The sequence below is a fragment of the Sphaeramia orbicularis genome, chromosome 12 (genome assembly GCF_902148855.1).
Source record: "Sphaeramia orbicularis chromosome 12, fSphaOr1.1, whole genome shotgun sequence".
Classification (NCBI taxonomy): domain Eukaryota; kingdom Metazoa; phylum Chordata; class Actinopteri; order Kurtiformes; family Apogonidae; genus Sphaeramia; species Sphaeramia orbicularis.
Genome location: NC_043968.1, coordinates 30,541,663 through 30,561,000, shown reverse-complemented (window position 1 = coordinate 30,561,000; position 19,338 = coordinate 30,541,663). Strand labels below are relative to the sequence as shown.

General features: G+C 37.8%; 1 protein-coding gene across 5 annotated transcripts in view; it reads left to right on the top strand.

Moving 5' to 3' along the window:
- Window positions 1–19,338, top strand: part of dock4b (dedicator of cytokinesis 4b) — a 163,404-nt gene that overhangs the window by 39,768 nt on the left and 104,298 nt on the right. For all 5 annotated transcript variants that reach the window (XM_030149278.1, XM_030149281.1, XM_030149279.1 and 2 more), the window contains exons 2-7: window positions 748–831; window positions 2,976–3,016; window positions 4,631–4,686; window positions 4,770–4,866; window positions 5,444–5,592; window positions 9,049–9,133. In XM_030149278.1, the coding sequence (XP_030005138.1) occupies window positions 748–831; window positions 2,976–3,016; window positions 4,631–4,686; window positions 4,770–4,866; window positions 5,444–5,592; window positions 9,049–9,133 (512 nt within the window). The remainder of the gene's footprint in view (window positions 1–747; window positions 832–2,975; window positions 3,017–4,630; window positions 4,687–4,769; window positions 4,867–5,443; window positions 5,593–9,048; window positions 9,134–19,338) is intronic.

The following is a 19,338-nucleotide window of genomic DNA, read 5'->3' as shown; positions in this document are numbered from 1 at the left end:
CAGTAAAATCGGTGGAGTGCCGCTTTAGGTTTATAACTCCTTGTAAATCCATCCCTAGTGTGGTTGTCCATCTGTTATGATTCAACTGAAGGAAAGGAAATTGCATAAAAACTTAACCTGTGTTATACGACCCCCACAGAGTTCCTTTAGTCTTCATTCCACCCTCTCAGCTTTCAGCTACAGTAAGCAGTTGTTGTTGCTCTTGTAGCAGAGATGTTATTCTACCACCTGGATGTGTTTCTGAGGCTGAGTGCAGGCTAGTCTCCCAGTAGGGAATGAATCACAACAGTAAACAACTCATGTATGAAATACAGACTGTTCCCTCTATGCATCCAGTAAAAAGATTTATGATGCCCATGTCCTTTGGATTGAATGGACGGTGTTACATTATTGCAATAGGCTCTCTGTGTTGATTGCTACTGTCTAACCTTCTGCACAAACCCTATAAAAGTCTGTTTTTAACAGAAGTCAAAGGTAAAATTTTGCATATTTATTTCACTACATGTAGGCCAGTCTGTATAAGAGATTGCATTTATGTAAGGAGCTGGTGGCTATTTTGAGTGCGTGCAAAAATACAGTGATATTTTATAAGCTTTGATGTTATTTCACCTACCTAAAGTATTGATTACACCTCTTCTTTGCTTGTTTTTTTTATCCTGATGCTCCAGCAGCTCTTTGTGGTTTTTTTCTAACCTTGCATGTAAAAGCTCAGGACTCACGTGGGTGTTGTACCTCTCTTTGTTGCAGTGCTGGCCAGTTTCCGAGGGACCGTCCAGCATGGCCTCCCACTGGAAATTGGAGACACAGTGCAGATTCTGGAGAAATGTGAAGGTATTGCACACGTTCATGCCAGAACACCCAGGGTATAGGGACAGGCTTTACAAATGGCTACCATGGTTGGAGAATGTCCAAGCAGAATCCAGTCATATGTGCGGGGAAAGAAATGCTTGCTTGAGCAGAAAGGAAAACATGCACTTCTGAAAAATATGAGCACTTCCTCTTTTCATTAGTACTTCATAGAGATGTACTAAATTATGCTGTTATACTTAATTAATCAATAATGAAGAGCAGCTACTGTCACACAGAGCTGGAAACAGCTACATTTCACTTGACTTTTACAAACAATACAAATACCAAATAAACAACATTATTAATCTCACGAGGAGCAATACCCCAGGATGCTCAGATGTCTGTGTGATGAAAAAATGAGGTACTGAAACTTGACCTGTTGGATTCTCTGTTCCTATGTGCACCAAATTGCACATGCACCAAACGAGCAGCATTGTTTCTGTGATGAATGCATGTGGGAACTCAGGTTTGCTACTGTTTCCTGCACCACAGGCTGGCTGCTTTTCCCGCCTTCCTGCCCACACTGAGTCTGTTTTTCTCCTCTGCTGCTTTCTCTAATGCTCTGTGCCTGTCTCTCCCTATCTATGCTAATATGTTTTTGCTTCTTTGTGCTCTGTTTCTCTTCTTTGGTGTCTTCATGCATGGTTAGCAGAGAGACTTGGATAATAAAGTAGATGATTTAGAGAAGGCAACACATGCGATCATCATTCTAATTCAGTTAGTTATGCATTTAACCTTTTTTTATTTTTTGAAATAACTAAAGTGATGTACTCGTGCACATATTTAATGCAGTGGGCAGCCATGCACAAACATACACCTCAGTCTTCCACAGCTCCTGACTCACTCTGTGTCACTTCCTGCTGGGAGAGACACATAGAAGGACCCAGGCAGCCGGTCGAGCAGCCAGTCAGCCAGAGGGTTATGATATTATGGTAAAAGGCCCAGAGGAAGTAGACAATAGCACAGCCAGTGGAATGCTTGGCCCAGAAGGGAGGAACAAAATCAAAATCCTGCCAACAGCGGGGAAGCTGAGACATGGGCTGTTGACAGCAGAGGAGACGCACTAATGGCTCTGCCTTGTGTTGATACTGTTGACACTTGAAAATACAGGAGTGAATGTGTCTGTACTGACATGTGGCTCCTGCTTTCAAACACACCTGTACTGTAATTGATTTTTGTCCTGGCATGTCACTGGATCTAACTCTTGGCAGCTGTGAACACATTATGCTGAGTGCGCTGTATGTAAACTGTTGTTTAAATCAGATCACATATAACTTTGCAGAAAGCTGTCACGGTACACGACCTCTGCTGCTGAAAGAAAATGACTCACGCAGGAAATACTGAGAAGTTATTCCACAGTACAGACCCAGACACATCTGACTGTAAACAAATCAGGCATGAAAGTCCAAGATGTTTCTGCAAAATCCGACAGTGATTGGAATAATCTAATACATTTACATCGTAGCTATTAAGCTAATGCTCTTATCACAGGGGACTTACAATGACTCCACAGTGGAACGAGCTTAAATCATCAGTTTGGAAAAGAACATCAGCTCAAAGCCTCTGATATAAATGTATTAGAGTGTGTCTATCAGTGTGCAGATCGGTAAAAGCATCAGGCATTTACTAATTTGGCTTGAGCCCATATTGGATTGTGGAATTGTCAGTAAAGAGTGTGAATATATGTCAGCTGCAAGGTTTTCACCTCTTTTTTTAGGTCTTTGATCTTTTTCGCACCTGCTCAAACAAATGTCATTCTGCTGTGCATTGGCCTGTGGTCACGGCAAACATAGACTTAAAAACAAGGCGCTTCATACCACAGTGTGGCTGAGTGCTGCTATGATATTACACATTGTGTTGGGTTTATTGGCAGGTAAAAGTTAATCATTTGGCCTTAAAACAAAAGTCTGGGCCTGTTATGAAAATCTTTGTATGTACAGCTGTCACAAGTATTGGATAATTCATTCAATTTCTGTCAAACACTGGCACACAGACGTACCTCCTACTCAGTCCCTTTCTCAGTTTTCTCCACCTACTCATTTCATGCTTTATGGCCTAAGCCACATATTAAAAATGTAGTGTTTATTGTGAAACACTGAAAAGTAAAATGGGGTTTCTCTGTGCAGGCTGGTACAGAGGATTCATCTTGAAGAATCCAAATGTCAAGGTGAGTAAACCTGTGTGTATGCTGTGTTCATGTCTGAGATGGTTCTAGTTCTTTCATACACTCATTCATCCCTCCGGAAGGGAAGTATTTATCTGACGTCTGCCAACTTAATTAGTGTTGATTCAGAAATTAAAGGAGGCCTTTTTCACCACGGAGATGTTTTGATTGGGAAAAAGGTGTAAATAACAATAATGTAATAATAATAATAATAATAATAATAATAATAATAATAATGACAGCTGGATTTATGTAGAAAATCCCAGCAGAGATGAACAGATCATTAATTATAATCAGAGGCATTGTTAATTTTATTAGTGACAACTGTGCTGTGGCTGTCAGGTTACAAACATAGAACACCTTAACATTAGACAAGACAGTGTAGGAAATCATGACACTGTTGGAATTGGTGTGACCTTTTTATAATCTTATTTTGTTGTTTGTTTGTTGTGAGTGCCAAACTAATGTCATATCAAACTCAATCTTGTCGTAGGAAAAAAAGGCTATGAGTTTTGTGTCTTACATTTAATAATGAGATTCCTAATGGCTGAATACCATGAATATCACATACACACATACATACACACACACACATACATACATACATACATACACACATGCACAAAATACACATATGCACACATACATACATACATACACGCATATACATACATACATACATGCACACACACATACATACGTACATACATACATACACACATACATACATACATATACATACATACATACAAACATACACACACGCATACATACATACACACATACATACACACACATACATACATACATACATACATACATACATACATACATACAAATACATACACATACATACACACACACATACATACATACACACACATACACACATACATACACATACATACACACATACATACACATACATACATACACATACATACACACACATACACACATACATACACATACATACACACATACACACATACATACACATACATACACACATACATACATATATACAATTGGGCTGAGATGGAGCTCTGCAATAGATTTTCTGTTAAAATCTGCACATTTTAATCACTAAAAGGACAGGTCTCCAAAACAGTTTGATTTCAGGCTCTTTATAGCTTAAAGAAGAAAAGTCAAAAACCAAAATAAAACTGTACATATGGCACATGAGATGAATTTACACAAGACATGAACTGACAGTAATAAATGTTGCCTTTACCATCTTGTATGTGATATTATAGTATGTACCCACTTGTGAAAATGGGTGCTCAGAGTCAGTGTTGCATTTATCCTCCAATAGTTAAATGTAACTTCCCCTTTGATCGCTCCAAATCAATGGGGAGTTTCAGGTGATTAGCGTTAAAACAGGGCGCACAAACCCACTTTTAATCTTTTTTTTTGTCTTCTTAGTCCCATAGGACGCATTCCTCCTTGCTTTTATCTCTGTATTTGTCTCTGTCTTCCACCCCCATCTTATTTTATCACACAAACACACATATCCCTGGAGTGACAATGAGCATTATAATGTCATAGCATGTTATCAGTTAAGTGCTAATGGTATGAGGAGAGGTTTTCAGTAACCTGTTTATCTTCTGACCAAAGGGGATCTTTCCATCCAGCTACATCCACTTGAAGAATGCCCACGTCAAAAACAAAGGGTAAGTAATAATGTCCACTCTTTTTTTTTACTATGTGTTTGCATTTTGGCGCTCTGATTTATTCTTATTTTTGCATTTTTTAGGCAATTCGAGACGGTCATCCCTGTCGAGGACTCGGTCATCACAGAGATGACGTCTACACTGCGAGACTGGGGTGCCATGTGGAAACAGCTCTATGTGGTAAGAAACCTCACACATATACACACACAGATCACATTGATTTAAGCATCACCAGCTCTGAAGCAATGCGGCTCTTTTTAGGTTTCATTTAGCCCTGGGTAATTCAGAAGCGGCAAACAGTCAAAGCTTTTTCGTACACATTCATTAGCTGGATTGATTGTGTTTGTGTCCTATTAAGCTATCTGGGTGCTGCTTAAATTGAGATGATGAACACTTGCAGATCAAAGTGCATACATTCGAAGCAAAAACCAGCAGGACACTGAAGCTAATTTGCATAAATCCATTTGAAACCTCTATCTGCTACACTCTCTGTAGGTCGTCGTCCTCCTCTCAGTGTTGATTTGGCTCTCTAATGTGCATTCTGTCACTTCTTTATCACTTATATTTTTGGGTTTTTTCATGCCAACTGTATTTTTTCATCTTCTTATCTGCATTCTCCCCTTGCTCTTTCCCTCTCTCCGTCATCCTCATTCTGTCTTTCATTGCCTGTGATGGCCTCTCTGTGCCTCTCGTCTTGTTTTGTTCTGCTCTCCATCTCTTCTCCTCATCTTCTACGTCTGTTTTCCACATGCTACAGAAAAATGAGGGGGATTTGTTCCACCGGCTTTGGCATGTGATGAATGAAATCCTCGACCTGAGAAGGCAGGTGCTAGTGGGTCACCTCACCCATGACCGCATGAGGGACGTCAAACAGCACATCACAGCTCGATTGGATTGGGGAAATGAGTAAGTAGAAGAAAAGTCAGTCTAAATCTGGGGAGCTGTTTGTGCTTGTAGACAAATACTGTGTTCAGCTCTGTCTCCCGACTTGTATTTGAGTGACTTTATCTCTGTTTTTGTTTAACAATTCATATCCTGAGGTCAACTTTTTATGTTTTTTAGACCTTCAGTTAAGACATTGAATTACATTCATTTTACTGCCCTGTATGAAAATCAAATAGTAACCTGAGGCTTGTTTTAGAGCAACAATCCACCAACAAGAACAGCTTTATTTATTTATTTGTTTATTTATTTTGCAATATTAATGTTTTCATTGCATGGTAATACAGTTTTGAACTAGACTCAGCTGGAGTCTTGCTCTGCTTCACATGACAGACAGACAGACAGACAGACAGACAGACAGATAGATAGATAGATAGATAGATACTTTATTAATTCCAAGGGAAATTCAAGTATTCAGCAGCTTTGCATAAAGCGTAAGAAGACAAAAAACAGACAGACCAGACCAGACCAAAACAAAACAAAACAAAACAAAACAAAACAAAACAAAACAGTGGGCTAGTTACCAGGTTGACAGTAAGGTTAGTATGTATACTCTAAATAGCACTTGCCAAAGAACTTCCTCTGAAAGAGCTTCCTGTACAGTACTGTAAACAAAATATAATGATATCTATCTATAACATGCAGTAAAATATAACACTGCATATATTACAAACATCCTGCAACACCATAAATCTTTCCAGGTATTTTTTTTTTTTTTTTTTTTTTTTAGAAATCCAGACTTTACCTTTATATTGATCGCAGAATTTAGTTCCACTGTATTAGCTTTTGGAAACAAAAATGGCTCTTAAGGTAGAGAAAGTATCCAAGAGTGTCTTAGGAGCTATAGAAGCAGTTTCCAGACTGTCTTAGAAAACAAAGATAAGTGACTGTACCGTATGTGCTAACAAACAAAAGTAAAGTGACCTTGGTTAGTTCCTGAGTTTCCTGTGGTTCCTGGACATAACTGTTCAGATGTGCTGCTGCTTTTTATCAACTTGGGTATAATTAGATGACAGTGAATTTTCTGAAAGCACAGCAAAGGTGTCATGAGCATTTTTGACTAAAAAATATAATAAAACAAATCATTTGTTGTTAGGGGTTGTGTTTGGACAACTTGAGATATCTGTTTTTTACTACTTATAGGAGTGATATTTGGCCTTTTCAAATGGAATTATGCATTTTAAAACATTTCCCTGTGGTCTACATAAACTGTAAATGCTCTGCTTGGGTCTGAATTCTTCATTAATTCAACTCCACAGGTCCATTTTCAACCCTATTTCTGAGTAATGACACCAGAAAGGTGGTTTTGAGCGCTGGCCCTTTAAATGGACATGAGCCACTTCAGGCCCCGCCCCCTTCCGGGTTGTTGGCTGTGCTGCTCTGTCCTGTTCAGCCACTTGTGTTTGTTAATACAACCAACAACTGAACATTTTGGGTAATCTGCTTGAAGTTTGGACATATTTTCAGTATGGACTACAACCGCTACTGCTGACAAACAATTATGTCGTACTCAGAGAAATGTTCGTCAGAAGTCTTGGCCTTATATGTTGTGTATGTTGTGAGTATGTTGTTATGTAACTAGTTATAGATGTAACAAATTTAGCAGGAATTAAAACAGGTTGTAGAAATCCACTCAATTTTTGCCAAAATGAATCAAAGATACCTTTGCAGCACCTGGAGGGTTCAAATTCAAACTGTATGAACTGTTAGGGTCCAAATACACAAATAAATGAACCAAAGACTAATAAGAGTGGGTTTAGATAAATATGACCCCTTTAAGCTCAGAATCCATCTAAAACATTGAGTTATCAATAACAAAGAGCTGCAATAGACCTGACAACGACAATAAAGGTATTCTATTCTATTCTATTCTATTCTATGTATTTTATTATTTTCTATTGTATTCTGTTCTAATCTAGCTCTATTCTATGTATTTAATTTTTTTCTATTCTTTTTTATTCTATTCTATTCTATGTATCTTATTCTTTTCTATTCTATTCTAACTCTATTCTATGTATTCTGTACTTTTCTATTCTATTCTATTCTATGTATTTTATTTTTTCTATTCTGTTCTTGCTCTATTCTATGTATTCTGTTTTTTCTATTCTATTCTATTCTATTCTATTCTATTCTATGTATTTTATTCTTTTCTATTCTATTCTATTCTATTCTATTCTAGCTCTATTCTATGTATTTTATTTTTTTCTTTTCTTTTTTATTCTATTCTAGCTCTATTCTATGTATTTTATTTTTTCTATTCTTTTCTCTTCTATTCTATGTATTCTATTCTATTCTATTCTATTCTATTCTATTCTATTGTAACTCTGTTCTATGTATTCTATTCTATTCTAGTTCTATGTATTTTATTTTTTTCTATAATTTTTTATTCTATTCTATTCTAGCTCTATTCTATTTTATTTTTTTCTATTCTTTTCTATTCTGTTCTAGCTCTATTCTATGTATTGTGTTTTTTCTATCCTATTCTATTCTATTCTAAGAACAGGCTGCATTTGATTTAGCAAACAAGAATCTGACATTTATCTGTGTGTGTTGGTAAACATGCAGTCTTTTAATAATCCAGCGTGTGTGATGCAGTTCTTCAGCCTTGCTAGCTTTTGGATGGTTGTTATTTTCTCACAGCTCTGTCTATAACCCCTGTCTTTTGTTTCACCTACCTTCCCTGCAGGCGAACTCCTCAATCAGTCAAGTCTGCTCTAACACAGACAGCAGTCTCTCCATCCTGTGTCTTTTTTTTTTTTTCTGCCATGGGAGCGAGAGGAAAAATAAAAAAAGCCCTCCAAACTTCTGTCCTTCTCTTTGTTTGTCCTTACCCTTCACTCTCCTTCCCCTGCAGCTAGCCTTCCTCCTGCACTCACAACAAACGCACACATCCCTCCTTAGTGAATAGATGGGCAGACAGTCGTTCGCTGCCGGCTGCTGTATGCTTGACCGGGCCTGTCTCTTTTTAGTGCTGACAAGGAGACACAGTCCAGCGTGCCGTTCTGGTCCGCTGAGAGGGCCATCTAAAAAGAGGATGAGGAGAAGTGAAGAGTGAATATGATGTGGGCTGAGGGAAGAAGGAGGGAATCGAGGAATCTCAGATTTTAGCCAGGCAGTGGGGAGGAACGAAAGAAGCTGTTTGGGGAAGTGGGGGGGTTAAGGATGGAGAAGGAAAGAGCAGCTGGAAGAGGAAGGATAAAGAGGGCGTAACGGGGCTAAAGGGAGACCAATATTCTCTCATCTTTTTCTCCGACGAAGACCATCTGTCATATTTATTTAGATGATTGACACGGATCATCTGACAGGACTTGTGTGTGTGTGTGTGCCTGCAGAAGGGTGGTGTGTGTTTACAGTCAAAATGTAAGTCTGGGTGGTCTTTACTGTAATAGATTTTCACTTTTTGTCAATATTCTATCACAGGCAGCTCGGGTTGGACCTGGTTCCCAGACGAGAGTTCAGCATGGTTGACCCGGATGAAATCAGTGTCACAGAGCTTTACAGACTGGTGAGTATCCGCTAAATTTTTCATCCAGTCTTCATCTGCTCTGTTCTTTATTAAATGGGTATAGTAGTATCTATATCAGTGGTGTCAAACTCATGTTAGTTCAGGGGCCACATAAAGCCCAATATGATCTGCAGTGGGCCGGATCATTAAAATAATAACATAACTAGAAGCACTCGGAGAGCGCAGACCTCCGCCAAGGCTGATCAGTGGCCCCCCCCGTGGGCCCCCCCACCCCCGATCACCACCAAAATTTAATCATTTCTTCCTCATCCCATTTCCAACAAACCCTGAAAATTTCATCCAAATCTGTCCATAACTTTTCGAGTTATGTTGCACACTAACGGACAAACAAACAAACAAACAAACAAACAAACAAACCCTGGCAAAAACATAACCTCCTTGGCGGAGGTAATAACACATAAATCATATCAATTCCAAAATTTGTATGTCTAATTTCTATGTTGTAGAGTGAAAAAAGTAAGATTATATTATCAAAATTTCTACATCTACAAACTATCCTTTAAAAAAATACGGAAAAACATGAACCATAACCAAAATGAAATTTATTAAGAAAAAAAGTGCAATTTTAACAATTTATGCCTTTATTGGGCCTCAGCTTCTCATTTTTACATGTTCATTACAACGTACAGATCCCAGCGGATCTACAAATGCACAAAACATTTAATAACAAACAGAATGTTGGTACAATTACTCTTAAATCTCTTAAGACATTTCAGGTTGTTCATATTTGTTCAGGTTTTTTCACTTTTTTTGTAAAAGGTTAGTCTGTAAATGTTAACATTTTTGTGTAATTTTACTTTTTTTTTTTACACTAAAACAAAGAGAAAAATATGTGGTTTTCGTTATTTTTACTTTATTATGATAGTATTTTGCTGGTCTGACCCACTTCAGATGGAATTGAACTAAATTTATTTTGACATCCTTGATTGTTAATATCTTCCGTGTAATTTTCGTATTTCACTAATTCATCCCACGGGCCGGATTGGACCCTTTGGCAGGCCGGTTTTGGCCCCCGAGCTGCATGTTTGACACCTCTGATCTATGTCATAATTCTGGAAAGTCTCAAGTGTGTGTGTGTGTGTGTATGTGTGTATCTGCACAGTTCTGAGAAATTGAGACGTTTTTAACTGGCCAATTTAGTACTTACAGTTAAGCACTAGTCCCATCTCCACATTAAATATCTCAGCAAGTTGATGGGATCAATATTTTGGGAGATATTAGTCATTTTTGCACACAATGCAATACAATCACATAGTGATGCACATGACAGTTGATGGGATAAGCAATACCACGCTACATGACGGGAAAGGAAGTTAAAAACAGGAATGACACATTTACTAACTTCAGTCCCTAGATATTGGTGTTTATATGACCCGTGGTTCCCCATGGGTCAATGTGCTAGTAGTAGTATAGTGCAGCTGTTCACACCTAGACCTGGTTCCTCCCTGGTTTCTAAAAAACAGACTCTAAACTTAACCCATAAAGACCCAGTGCTGCTTTTTTGGTAGTTCCCAAAAGAGTATTTTCTCTATTTTTAACTTTTCTTAAGTGATTTATCACCATTTATTCTAATATTATGCTCAGTATTTTGCAAGTAGTGCTTATATGCAGTGTTGGGAATAATGGCATTAAAAATAACGTTACTCACACCGTTATTATTTTCCAGTAAAGGGTAATCTAATTAAGTACTATTTGAAACATTACAACGCCCTTACTGTTACCGACAATGAAATGTGGTGCGTTACTATGCACTGATATCAACTGTTATCCGTCCTGGCTCGCTCAGCCAAGCACTAGAGGTGTGACGTTTGTGGACGAGTCCAGTCTTTTGAACGGCTCTTTTAAGTGAACGATAAGAACCGATTTGTTGCAAGCCGTTTGTTTGTGAACCATTCTTATATTCAAATTACCCACACTACCTTCATGCTTCACCTGTGTACCCCATGAGTCTGAGTTGTCCACGCTGCCTTCACCTGAACGACTAATGACATGTCCGAGTTTGAGTTGACCGCAGCACACCCCATTCACTTGAACGGATCTATGTGCACAGCTAACTAAGGGGAGAAGTTATCGGTGAGTTTGACTGACTGCACTGAAGACATTTACCGCTGTATCAGGGAGGAGCGACTGAAAAAATTGGAGATGGGGGACTAACTGGAGGAGCATCTTCTTCCTATAAATGCAGATCCCCTTATGTGTTGGAAAATTTGGGCCCTGGTGGACCCCAGCCGGGCCCTGATGGACCCCAGCCTCACCAAAGTCATGGTTCAGAAGCTCTGTTTAGTTGGAACGTCGGTTCCATCTGAATGAGTATTTTCTCTAAGACAGGACTAATATTATCAGAGAAGTCGCCTCAAGACGGCAAAAGTTCGATCACTTGTCTTCCTTAACTCAAATTTGCCAAAGGATAAGAAGGAGAGGCAGTAGAACCCAAAAAGGATGACACTGCTTTATTATTTCAGGGATGTCTTTAATTTTGTTCATGCTCCAATGAATCTTCAGTTAAATGAAGTACCCGTCTATGCTGTTCTATTCTATGCAACTGGCCCTTGAAACACGCTCAAAAATCTGTTGTCTTTTACATATTTGAAGGTTTTTCAAAAAAGTAACGCAATAATTACTTTCCCTGGTAACTAATTACATTTATGAAAGAGTAACTTATTTAATTACTAATTCAATTACTTTTTGGGGAAAGTAACTATAACTAATTACTTTTTAAAAGTAATTTGCCCAACACTGTTCATATGCAGTTCACTAATGCAGTACTGTGAGGAGTTGACTGTAGCACTAAAGGTTTAGTCCATGGCATTAACAGAGAGAGGAACTACAGTAAGATGAAAGGAGCTTCCTCTGATGCTGAGAGATTCCCTTTTCTATCCAATTAAGTCAACTAACTAAAGAGCTACAGGTAATTGATGTAAAAATGATGCACAGAAACACACTGCTTATAAAATAAACTACACAGTATGAACAGAAGTAATGAACTGAGCTGTTTGATTACTTACCTTGGTCTGGACTGTAAAACGGTAATGACATCATTTCATAATAAAGTCATAATTGTATATTGCTATAAATTACTTCATCTTTCGAGTTAATTTGGTTTCCATTGTCATCTATAATTGTTTTAAATGTTCTACTTCCAGATCTCTGAAGTATTTGTCATGTTTTGAGCATAAATAATTGTTTTAATGAGTACCTGACTAGTTTCAGGAAGAAAAACCAGCTTGTAAACTTAACCCATGAAGACCCAGTGCTGCTTTTTTGGCAGTTCCCAAAAGAGCTTTTTCTCTATTTTTAACTTTTCCTAAGGGATTTATCACCATTTTTTCTAATATTACGCTCAGTATTTTGCATTCTTGAGTGAAAAGCTGGTATTTTCCTGTATTTAATTTACAGATTATAATAGATGTCCATAAAAACTCAAATTAAAGCTGAATGTTAATATATCAAAAACAGAGAAAATTGAGGAAAAAGTGACTATTTCAGTAAAATCAATCATTAACTGAACATCAAAACATAAAAGTGTCTCCATCTACTGTCATTTATCAAACCCTCTGGGTTTTACTGGTGAATCAGTGTTATAGAAGATGACGGTGTTTCCACGGTAACTACAGAGCCTCTGAACATCCGAATGGGTCATATCTGTTGACCATGAAAAGATGAAAAACTGCATTTTACACCGATTATTTACATGTATTGATAGGATTAGTGGATCAACAGGTATTAAACATTTTATATTAGTAAATGATTTTGGTTGTCAGTGGATGTTTGGGCTTTTATGGGTTAAAAGACATTTTGATTAGCTCTGTCTTGATATTAAAAACTATTAATATGAACATTTTTACTGTTATAATTTTTCAAATCAGTGCAATTGGCAACTCCTTTAAGCTGTATTTGTGTTATGTCCCCATTATTTTTGTAATATAGTATAATTTTATAATATAGTGTATATTTTTATATTTGATATTGTTCTTTCTTTATGATCTTATTTGATATTTGATACTTGATCTTTGCATGTAATTAGTTAAAGAGCAAAACCCTATTGCCTTAAATTGCGTAAAAGGGCATTATACATCCTTCAATATGTCCAACATATGGAGACTTATTTATTCGGTTTGTCATTTCAAGACCATTATATAAGTCCTATCTCTGTCACATGGTTCTTTCTCAAAGTTGTTGAGGAACAAAATCAAGAGAAATACAGGCTCTCAACACTATGTGAGTTGGCAGACTGCATCAGAGCATTTCCCCTCCTGAAGCAGAAAGTGGTCATTAACTGTACCATATGGCTTTAAGAAGCCAGATGTGAGGAGGGGTCTCTGACCTTTGAAGCACCATAATCTTTGGTGACTTTCTATTGCTTTTACCTTTTCCGTACATAAAACAATCATCAAACTCCGTCCCAGTGTGAATCCTGTTGTGAGTGGCTGCCATCAGTGTGAATTTCTCTCCTTCAGCATCTGTCTCCATGTCTTTCTTACTCCCTCTTTTCCTTACCATTTGCTCCATGCCTCTCGTCCCATTTCCTCTGAGCCCCAACCGCTGTTACCGTGGCAACCACTTCTCTGCCCTGATACTGTGCAGGGAGAATTGTATCGCATACCCGCGTCCACACACACAGTGATGCCTTTTCCTTGGCGGGGGTAATTGGAGCTCTTAATCCATCTGTTTCTCTTTCTGTGAGTCAAAACAAAAGCAAGCATAGCAGCATGAAAGCTTAATGTACCTCTATTAAATGACACACAAATGAGCAAATGACTACATTTCCCCTAAATGAGACAAGATAAAGGGACAGGCATTCGCTGCTGTCTTCCCCTAACAATAACATACCCGTTCACTCACAGAGCACAACGGCAATGAACACAAATTACATCAATATTTGTCAGTAAGATCTTTTTTTATGAGAGCAGCTTCTTTGTTTCTACAGCATATATTCACTGCGCCGCTGTGGAGGGGTTTAATTAAAGAGATGGGGATTACCTGGTGTGAGCTGGAAGCAGAGGAGTGGAACTGGGGGAAAAATGTAGCGACACGGTGTCATGGAATTATGTATTTCCCTGCTAGAAATAAAGAAGATAAAGTAGATGATAAGGAAAATGTACCGGGCATTAAATGAGCCACATTTCAGACATAATTTGAAATGTCTATTATACTCTGTATAGACTGTCTTCATCCCTTCATCCATCCAGTGTGTTACCAAACTGATCATAGTGTGTCGCTCATACGTAGCATGGCTGTAAACTTGAAGTTTTATTTGCAATATGGGCAGAAACTGGACAAAATTTGCATCATGTTTTTTTTTTTTTTCCTTCTAAAAATCTGGTTAATCGCTACTGTCCTGTGTACCCGGATTGTTGCGTTCTTTTGCCATGCAACAATATGAGTTTAAGATACTATTAAGGGCCCCTTTACGCAGCACGGAGATCGTTGGGTGACCATTGAGCGATCCGTCAACGATCTCCTAAGCCTAGTAAAAGACGTTTCTGTGTAAATGTTTAGGACATCTTTGTGCGCTCGTTGTCCCTTTGGCCCCTACTTTAAACTGTGTGGTCAGTTGGATCAAGTGGGGGGGGTCATCGAGATAGTCGTACCTATTCCCTCATTGGTCTCCAAACCATCTCTGCCTTCGGGGTGGAAAAATTTGATGTTCAATGAAAGATTGCTGAGAGATCAGTGGGAGATCGATGAGATCGTTGAGGGCTCCTTGAATGTTCGTTGAGAGGTCGTTTCCCTTGGCGATAGTTGAGAGATGGTTTTGGACTTAGTCAAAACTTTGAGGAGACCGTGGCAGCTGTGGAGAACACTGGAAGATCATTGACAGATCTTGGTGATTCCTGGACACTCATTGAAAGATCGTTGAGAGATCTTGCCATTTTTTCATCATTCAACAATCTCTCAATGATCGCCACCCCTGTGTAAAGGAGGTTATGTTTTTGCCACTGTTTGTCTGTATTAGTAGTCTGGCATCCACAATTTTGGATGAATTGTACTTTTTTCTCAACAGGTGGTAAAATTTTGGATCATTATAGGTCTGAAGTTAAGGTCAGAAAAAGGGAAGGAAAAAAAAATACAGAAAAAATTCCACAAATGCCATTTTTTTTTAGGGTGGCACAGTGGTGCAGTTGTCTCACAACAAGAAAATCCTGGGTTCCATTCCAGTAAACCTAGTGATCCCAGCGTGGGTCTTTCTGTGTGGAGTTTCTATGGGTGTTCTATGTACTCTGGCTTCCTCCCACAGTCTAAAGACATGCACCTTAATGAGTTCATTGGTCAGTCTTGATCACCCTTAGGTGTGAATGTGATTGTGAATGTATGTGCCAATCCTGTGACGAACTGGGGACACATCCAGGGTGTTACCCAGCCGGGATAGACTCCAGCACCCCATGACCCATTGAGTTTTTTTTTTTTTTTTTAAACACATTATAGCAGGGGTGTCAATCTCATTTTACTTCAGGGGCCACATTCAGCTAAATTTGATCTGAAGTGGGCCGGACCAGTAAAATAATAACATAATAATATATAAATAATGTCAACTCCAAACTTTTCTCTATGTTTTAGAGCAAAAAAAGTTAATTTACATTATGAACAGGTTTACATTTACAAACTATCCTTTCAAAAGATGTGAATAACATGAACAAACTGAAAAAATAAGTGTAATTTTAACAATATTATGCCTCGGTTTATCATTTCCACATGTACACTATAACTTACAGATCACAGTGGATCTACAAATACACAAAACATTGACTAACAGGCGGAACATTGTTAAAATTGTACTTGCTTCTCTTAAGACATTTCAAGTTATTCACATTTTTTTTGCTAAATTATGCTTTGTTTTAGTGTAAATACATGAAAATATTTACATTTACAAAGAAACATTTGGAGTTGTCATTATTTTCATGTTATTATGATAGTATTTTACTGGTCTGACCCATGCACTTCAAATTGAATTGGTCTGAATGTGGAACCTGTACTAAAATTTCGATTGTTAATTCGATTGTTAAGGTTCAAGGTTCAACGTTCAAGGTTACTTTATTTATACCCTTAGGTAGATTTGTTTTGCAGTCCAGGTGATTGCCTTGGCATTACAACAACACTTATATTAAACACGCAAGACAGGCACTTAATCACGCTTACAGACAGGACAAAAAGACAGGACAAAACAAAACAAAAGTGCTCAGTGTTCCACCATTCATCGTTATAGCAGCATAGATAAGTAAATAAAATAGGTAAAATCAAATAAATAAAAACACGATGCAATAAAACACAATAAAAACCAGAAAAGATAAAAACAATAAAGATAATCCGGGATAAAAACCCGGGTAAGAACATACAAATAAATAAAAAATTAAAAAATTTGAAGTCACAATAATAATAAATAGAGCAAAAAAAATGGAATAAATAACTAAATAAGTTAGTAAAGTGCAATGTCACTATTTCTTATTGAGCTCAGTGACGGCGACAGGAACAAAGCTATTTTTATAACGCTGTGTCCTGCACCTTGGGACTAAGAACCTCCGTCCAGAGGGAAGGAATAATATCTTAGTGTAATTTTTGCATTACACAAATTCATCCCAAGGGCCGGATTGGACCCTTTGGCGGGGCGGATTTGGCCCCCGGGCCACATGTTTGACACCTGTTCATTATAGGGTACGTGTGTCAAAAGTCATCTGATTTGATACTTATTTTCCGCATAATGCTTGAGCATATTCGTGCTGCCCACAGCTGTGTCAGTCAGTTACAAATCTCTGACTGAAGCAAAGTAAATTGTTGAGCATGTCCTAAATATAGCGTACACTTAATCTGATATTGGATTTTATTAGGTAGGTCTGTTTTTTGTCCAGGCCTAATCCGCAGCAGTGCATTTGCTTGCTGTTTTGCTGTTGCTTCTCCAGAATGAGACCTCAGTCTACTATGCATAACACTTGGGCTATGGATGAGGACCTCAGTCAGTCCCACTCCAGAAAATCCAAACCATCTCTTTAAGGGACAGAAGGGTGAAAAGACGCTTAATATAGATCTAGAATGGTGCGAGGAAAGAAGATGTAAAGGACTTGAAGTTTGTCTTTGGCCTCAGTTTGACCTCAGTCTGTTGTCAGATAGTCCTTCCAGTTGGTGCGTGCTGTTTGAGTGATTACAGAGTGAACAATTACAAGACGGTTGGTTAGACACACACACGGTCATACTCTCTCTGTCCGGATACCTCTTTCACTCTCGTCCTCCTCTCGTTGCTGTCAGCGTTATATGCAGCTAGCATCATTCCAAGGCTGTCCGTCCTTTGTGTCTAGTCATGCCGAAGCTGTCATGTAACCGCGTACCACTTCCGCCAGGCTGCTTAAACGCCACACTGAAAATAACTGTAATAAAATCCCACAGTATAAATTAGGCCTTTCCAGACCCAGTCATTCTGCGTCAAACCATCAGCTAAACCATAAAAGGAAACTAAAATTGTAAAAAAAAAAAAAAAAAAAAACAGTGTTAGTGCCTGGTTATAACATCACGCTCCAATGTGTTTTCTTCTGGGATCTCACAAAGGGCAGAGGTGTCGGGACAAAACAAAACATATTCATCATTGTGACGGATACCGCAATTGTAAAATGATTTGTGGTATAATTTTTCTGGCATGTCTCAGAGGACTCAGATGTTTGTTTGTCCTGTGTTTATATTTATATTACTGACAGATGTTTTTCAAGACAAAGGTGGATCTGTTTAGGCAGCTATTGTTTCCCTCAAATTTCAGTATAGAATGAAAATGGCCTTACAGAGGTAGAAACCTGAGTTTAGTTATGTTAGGGGAACTGACCAGATGTTTTTGTGTTTTCAGCTCCGTTGTCATCGCTGGGGTGTGCAGGTAGAAGGAGAAGTGTGCCGTGATATTTAGCAACTTGAAAATCTGATGGTTTTTGTTCTGTTTGTTGTTGGAAATAAAAGATCACATGATTGCAAAAGTTTGTCAAATTGGAAAACAACTATTCATCTTTTTCAACCACTGCCTTTTTCTTTATGGTTATTTGACTGTTAAAGATCTAGAATTGTTTTTGTCGCAACTTGCAAATTTTTTTTTTTTCTCTGTATAACCTCATTGCCTTTTATTATATTATCCGCTGCGTTTTGCATTTTTCAGTGAAAATCACATATTTTCATATATTTAATTCACTGACCATCTAAGTGTTAATATAGGCTCAGAGTAAATTCAAAGGCTTTTGTGTCAAAACAGAGAAAACAGACAAAAAAGTGACTTTTTCAGGAAAATTATTTTAATAATTGGTCCACATCAGTTAAGGTTCAAGCAACTACAACCTATATGGGTTTTATTAACCCTTTATAGGGCACTCAGAAATACTCAAAATTTCAACCTTAGTTTGTTATTGAAGGACATAACAAGACTTTATTACTTTTGTGGCATTTTTCAATTTTTTTTCTTTTTATGTGGAAAATCAAGGTTAATGAAGTTGCCATATTTGGTTCCTTACCCATGAGTGACATATACATACATACATACACACACACACACATACATATATATATATATATATATATATATATATATATATATATATATTTTTTTTTTTTTTCAAGAAGTATGCATAAAAAATACAAGAAAAACACATGTGAGGTGAAAGGAACATGTATTTTAGTACATTAGAACATTAGACCAACGTAAGTGCTGATCCAGACCCCTGTCCACATCCACATTATCCCTTTGAACATCATTCCTTACATTAGTACCATTACTTCATGGTATCTAAGAAAGCAGGTGCACTCACTGTTCATGCAGAGGTGGACCTTACAGACCCTGTAGACCACATTGGACCTGAGTTTGCTGACTCACTGTCCAATCCAATCCAATCCAACTTTATTTATAAAGCACTTTAAAACAACTGCGGTGGACCAAAGTGCTGTACAGAAGAATAATTAAAACCCAAATAAAAGAATAAAATACAAGATAGATTAAAAAGCCATACAATTAAAGACAACAAAATGAATAAATAAAATAGATAACTAACCGTAACTGTTGCTGTCACTGTCTTGTGATGAATGCAGAAATTACCAAAAATAGTTACTTGCCCGATAAAGGGTTAAGAATCAGTGTTGCAGAAGATGATGCTGTTTCCATGTTCCCTATGGAGCCTCTGAACAGCCAAGATGAATCTGATGATGCCGAAAAGCTAAAACACTGCATT